Source organism: Coffea arabica, chromosome 2e (assembly GCF_036785885.1).
Source record: "Coffea arabica cultivar ET-39 chromosome 2e, Coffea Arabica ET-39 HiFi, whole genome shotgun sequence".
NCBI classification, from domain to species: domain Eukaryota; kingdom Viridiplantae; phylum Streptophyta; class Magnoliopsida; order Gentianales; family Rubiaceae; genus Coffea; species Coffea arabica.
The window spans coordinates 20,157,830-20,164,191 of NC_092313.1; the positions used below are offsets into that span (position 1 = coordinate 20,157,830).

A 6,362-nucleotide genomic window follows, 5' to 3' on the forward strand; every position below is an offset into this window, starting at 1 on the left:
TAGTTTTAAATATTTATTTATAATGTTCAATAAATTTAATTATCAATTTTTTTCATTTATACTCTATGTTACAAAATTATCTATTATTTAATAATTGAATAATAAGAATATAAAAATTTGAACTAAGTACTATAAAAATTAATATAAAATTTTAATTCAAAAATTTTGAACTTATACCATCTATTCATGGATCGGTATAGGTAAATTTAATTAGGTGGGTTGATTTGTCACCTCTAGTAATAATTGAATAATAAGAATATAAAAATTTGAACGAAGTACTATAAAAATTAATTCAAAAATTTTGAACTTATACCATCTATTCATGGACGGGTATAGGTAAATTTAATTAGGTGGGTTGATTTGTCACCTCTAGTATCGAGCCATTATAACAATTGGTTTGAGTTTTATTAATATTGTCAACAAAATGGCTACGAAAAATGAGTACGAATTTGGGTTGGATAAAATGGGTAATGGGTATAAGTAAATTAACTCATTTATACTCATTTAATTAGATAGGTATAAATGGGTAAGTCAAAAAATGAATTGTGTAACTCAATTACCCATTTACAACTTATTTATTTTAACTTTTGGTAAACTCATTTAAATTTATTTTTGCAAAACAAGTTATCAATTTATACCACTCTTTGTACCCATTATTAGTTTTAAATATTTATTTATAATGTTCAATAAATTTAATTACCAATTTTTTTTCATTTATACTCTATGTTACAAAATTATCTATTATTTAATAATTGAATAATAAGAATATAAAAATTTGAACTAAGTACTATAAAATTTAATTCAAAAATTTAATTCAAAAATTTTGAACTTATACCATCTATTCATGGACCGGTATAGGTAAATTTAATTAGGTGGGTTGATTTGTCACCTCTAGTATCGAGCCATTATAACAATGGGTTTGAGTTTTATTAATATTGTCAACAAAATGGCTACGAAAAATGAGTACGTAAGTTTGTTTGGATTGTGAATTATTAGAGATATTTTTACTGTAGCACTTTTTATGATGTGATGTATGTGAGATAAAAAGGTAATTGGGAAGATAAAAAGGTGCGTTGGAAATTGTAATGATGATGTAAACAAATATATTTTGGCAAATAAATCGCAATCCAAACAATGGTAAGTTGTTTCTTCTACAATCTATACTGAAAATGTTTAAAAGGTAAGATGAGGGTTTGAAAATCAAAGTCAAAGGTAGATGCCACGAGTGCAGGACCATCTCTCGCTCTCTCTATCTCTGTTGGGCTCAATGTATCCAAAGTGGCAAAATTTTCGTTGAAATGGAATTTCTCATTTCACATGTTAGGCGTAGCTGGTGTATTCGGCGGCTCCCTATTCAGTGCCCATAACAAAGCCACGCGGATAGCAGGAAATTTCCAGCAAAGCCACCACCACTGAATGGCAAAAGACCAAACTGCCTCTAAAGCTCACAGAAATCACGGTATAACCTGCCCATTTTCACTGTAGCAACTCTAACTCGCACCTTTAGTATAGTAAAGATTAGTGGGACTGCTTCCCAGCTCGGGCGGCTTGGGCAGAAATGTGTTGGTTTTTGGACACTATATATCTTTTATCGGAAAATTCTAGAATAGGGTATATCATATCATGATAAATCACATTGTAGAAACAAGAGTGTGAAAAGGGAAAGAGGAAAAAAAAAAAAAAAAAAAAAAAAACTCATGAGTAGAAGAGATTCCCATGTTCAGTTTTTCATTTAGTTGACGTGCATCAGAAGAGTAGAGGCTAAATAGATTGTGCATAACTGCATACACTCACCCTTTTTTTACCCCCTTTGGGAGGTAACTAACGTTCAACCTACTCCTTTAAATTTATCGCAATTTGGACTCTATAATAGATAGTACTAAAGTTGCAGTGATATAGATATGTATATATTTCACTCGTACAATCTGCTACCATTGTATACATAAAAATTTTATCAATGCAGTACACGAATTGAATAACGCAACGCCACAATTTAACAGCGAAGCTGTTAGAATATTCTCAGACTTTCTGTCTATTCCTAACCAAATAATTCACCACCACAAACTACCGGATCGCATTAGAAAGTGCTAGCTAGTGCTTAGCCAAAACTCACCCGAAAGTCGGCCCCCCAGAGTTCCATCCATCCGCACTCACCAGCTAACCGAAGCGGCGGCATCAACATGACAAAATATCACACGTAAACGCTCTCAAGGATTGCGTTGAAATTAAAACATCCAACGACCCAACGCTCCAGGGAATGTCCAAAACATCCTGCGTCAGGCCGCTAATACTTCATGTATCTAGCCATCCCAGGAACTATTTTTAGAAGGAAAAGCTTAAAAACCAATTAATGTATGTATACAACTAATTTAGCACACCTCTCCCAGTCGAATATTGTTTGACACCACAAAACTGGAGGGTTAAACAAGAACACACACAATACTCAACATCTAGTTAAATAAAACCATACCTATCAAAAAAATAGAAGCCAAGTAACAAGAAAAACTCAAATGACAAGAAACTACCAGACCAAAACCTACAAAATAACTAGGACAGGCTTCAGATATTACTAATCCTTGTTCTCAGGTTGTGGACTCCCATCTCCAGTTTCTGCTTTTGATGCTATTTCATCAACTCTCCTGCTGTTCTCATCAACATCCAGAACATCATCCATCATATCATCCTCCCCAACATTAATGTCTTCCACATCCTCCTCTTCTTCATTGCTGGTTCCACCAGGAATCTTTCTGGTCTTGGGACCATGCTCAAGCCTGTGGGTCTCAAGTTCCTTGTCCATTGTCTCCTGCAAATTTGCCATTTCATTGTTTGCTTTCCTACCTTTCCTTCCATTTTGCCACCTCTCTAGCTCCTTCTCAACATTTGCCACGTACTGCTCAACTATCTGTTTCTGGTATTGAGACAGCTCCTCTCTCCTTGCAGCTTTCCATTCTTGAAACATCTGATGATACCCAGGGAATAAGAACCAGTAAATCGTTAACACTGATACCGAACAAAAAAAATGTTGGACAAAATTAATTTTTTAGCTACAATCCCCACAGTTATACTGAAAAATCGCTGCCAACGTCTATTATGAACTTTTTAAGTCATAAATTCCGACAACCAACAGTGAAATGCAATAAAGTTCTACTGGTGCTGGAGGGCTATGAACAATTCTTCGACAGAATTTAACCATTGTTAGTGCTAATTATTGCTTCCTATATCCCGCATCAAAACTAGATAATAAGCTTAATTAGTTTCTGTATTCTTCTGTCGCTTTTGCACAGGCAAACAATACCCAAGTCTACAAGCAGGAATTGCAAACAGAACGCACCTGTTCTTTCTCCTGCTCAACCAACTGTACATCTTCATCCAATGGCTTGGCAAAAGCGTAATATATGGAAGGCTCCGCTTTTGTCCTAAAAAAGAAACACCCAGAAAAAGTAAAGAAAGAGTCATAAAACATGTTAAATGAACACGTTTGATCAACACAAATTCCTGCAAATTATGAAAGCAAATATCAATCAACTGCTTCAACATTCTCCACACGAGAAGAAACTTATCTTCGTGTCAATAAAATTGTGAATATGGACACTTTTGGACCAAAATTAGAAATAACCTGCAGTAAGCGACATAATAAAAAATTAGATCAGAGGTGACAACCAAGTTAAAAGTAAAAAGGACTCATCTCCAAAAGCTTGATCATAACTGTTCCATCCTACACACCTTATAAAATTGCCAAGTTTTTTGTGATGCTCACACCACCGAAGAAACAGCAGGTCCAGTTTCTTTTCTTCTGCCTTGGCTGCAACACGAGCTCTAAGAGTCTGGTAGAGAAAAAAGGGGGAATCCAATAGACAGTTTTAGAGAGTCACAAAGAACGATAAAAACACATGATATAAGAAAAACAGACCAAATCTCTCCTCCGCTTTTCCGCAATCTGTTCCCGCTCTTGTTGTCTAAGCCTTTCGCTTTCTTCACGTGCCCTTTGCTCAGCCTGCAATACATCCCCAGACACTTGTTTACTATTTAAATACTTGACTCAAACAAAAGCATAGCAGCTCCAAGGCAACAAAAACCACTGATACAAATATTATAAAGGAAATAATAAGCACTCACCCTTTTGAGTGAATCTGACCTACGCATGTATGCTTCTGATCCAGAAAGTTGCATGTCTTCTTTTCTGAACTTCTGGAAGTGTTTTAAGCAAATAAAAAAAAATTACTGACTTCCTTATTCAGATGTGTTACGGAAAAGAATAGGACCTGATACTTTTCCATTTTCTAAATACTGCAATGTGTAGTGACCACATAATTGTTCAAGCAAATATCAATTTATCAGGTACACAAATATTATATGATCAACCAGAGATGAACCAAAGGGAAGTCCTCTTGCTTTAGCAGAGAGGAATACACAGTGATCGGGTATAAATTTATTGGCTGAAATAACAGCCAAGAAGTAGCGGCCCACCACTTCATCCTAGATGGTTGATATCTTGACACCTCAGCCATGCTCCTAATTAGGCTATCCCTATCTCCCTTCCATCTCGCAGTTAAGTTTCGATGTACTACTAAGAAAAATAAACTTTGCCTCCTTGTCCATGTCTGAAGGCAAAAAGTTGTAATCTAATGTACACTCTGTGAAAAAAAAAAAAGAAAAAAAGAAAACCATGACAGGCTCAAACAGCCAACATGAGGCAAGCTTCTCACATTCAACAAATTGCAATACCTACACTTCATAGAACCAGCTTAAATAAGATCACTTGCAAGTTGCAATGCGTTTTAGTTCATTTAAAAAGAAGAAAGATTTAGAGAACCAAATCCAAATGATTAAGTGCCTGATGACAACTATGGCACGCTTCAATAGCATCACTCGCATTTCGTTTTAATTCATTTAAACACAACAAAGACATTCGAAATTGGACTCAAATCGTTAAGTAACCAATGACATCTGCAATGCAACAAAGAGGATATACTGAATTGCTATACCTCGAGGGTTCCACGAAGCTGGTTCAGCATCCTCTTGTTCCTGTTAACCAAACTAGGATCCTCATTCTTGGGCAATACTCTGGGAACATGCTCAGCTGGAGGAATGTCAAAGTCCTAAATGACATGATTGAAGACCAACTCAAATTTTCGAATTTCCACATTAAGAGAACAAACAGTGCATCATTGAAAACGGATTAAGACACTTCACCATTCTAGATGGCTTTTGATAACTAGCATCCCTCATAGACCAATTGGAGGGCTTCCTCTCACTCAGGGTAGGAGCTGAATTCCCAGCACCTTGTTCCACATCAGCAGGCTTGTTTGCCACTTCTTTCGCAGCAGCCGGAGAGGAAGCATCCTCAACAATCTCTCCATCCTCAACCTTCATTGACAACAAACAGTAAGTTCAGGCATCTCAATATGCAATAATAAAATGTGGCAGCAAAACAAAAGGTGGTTAGGGTTCCTTTGACAAAACCTTGAAGACAGCTGAAGAAAGTCGCTTTTTGGGAGGAGGTTGGTCTTCGGAATCGGTCCTATCAGCCTAAAAGACCCAGTTAAATAAAAAATTAACACCAACAAGTAACGAAACCTTTGGTGTAAAATGTGTCTGCAATTGAGGGGTAGAGGCAAGGGCATAGGGGTGAAGGCAAGACTTACAGGTCTAACAAAGCCACGCTGGCGGCCGCCGTTAGGGGCAAAATTGCGAGGAGCAGAGACGGATAAAGCACCGCGGCGGAGACCCCTTGGATCGCGAAGCCGCTCGGTAATCTAAGAAAGATGAATAAAACAACCGTATTACAGCAATTGTTTTGAGTTTAATTCCACATGCAAGCAATATGAATGGAGAAAAGGAAGACATAAATTTGAAGTAAAAAGGCTGGAATTAGTGGGAAAAAGATAACGAGGTTGGGCAGAAGATGAAGATGAAGATGAAGATGAACCTCGCGCTGTTGGCGATGGAGTTCTTCGATCTCTTTGCGAAGCTCTTCCTCAGTCTTCTCCACAGCAGCCATGGTATATTTTATGGTAAAAAAACAAAATAAAAATCAAAATAAAAATGAAAAGGCCCAGCTATGTCTCTCCGCTACTTCACCTGGCACTGCTTTAATTGATATGTAGATTGGGACTGAATCCTGCCTGTGCCTGGCCCTGGAGGAGCACCACACCAAAACCCTCGGCGCTCGCGTCTCACCTGCTATGCCAGGCTACTGGCTGGCCGCTTAATTAAGCAAAAAATAATTCACGTTTGGATTGTAGTTTTCCGGACACAAATTTTTACTTTTTTTTTCCCAACATATTTTTAAATTATTTTTTATCCGAAGTATGTCAAATCAAATCGCTACTACACTACGAGATCTATAATTTTACTAGATT

General features: G+C 36.8%; 1 protein-coding gene across 1 annotated transcript; it reads right to left on the minus strand.

Annotated features, from left to right (window-relative positions):
* Positions 1-2,336: 2,336 nt before the first annotated feature.
* Positions 2,337-6,362, minus strand: LOC113731821 (uncharacterized). Its single transcript, XM_027257278.2, has 10 exons — positions 5,930-6,362; positions 5,646-5,756; positions 5,464-5,529; positions 5,194-5,367; positions 4,986-5,099; positions 4,117-4,188; positions 3,911-3,994; positions 3,724-3,824; positions 3,332-3,416; positions 2,337-2,959 (listed from the first exon to the last, which is right to left on the minus strand). The coding sequence occupies exons 1-10, from the start codon at positions 5,999-6,001 to the stop codon at positions 2,570-2,572; spliced, it is 1,269 nt and encodes a 422-aa protein (XP_027113079.2). The 5' UTR covers positions 6,002-6,362; the 3' UTR covers positions 2,337-2,569.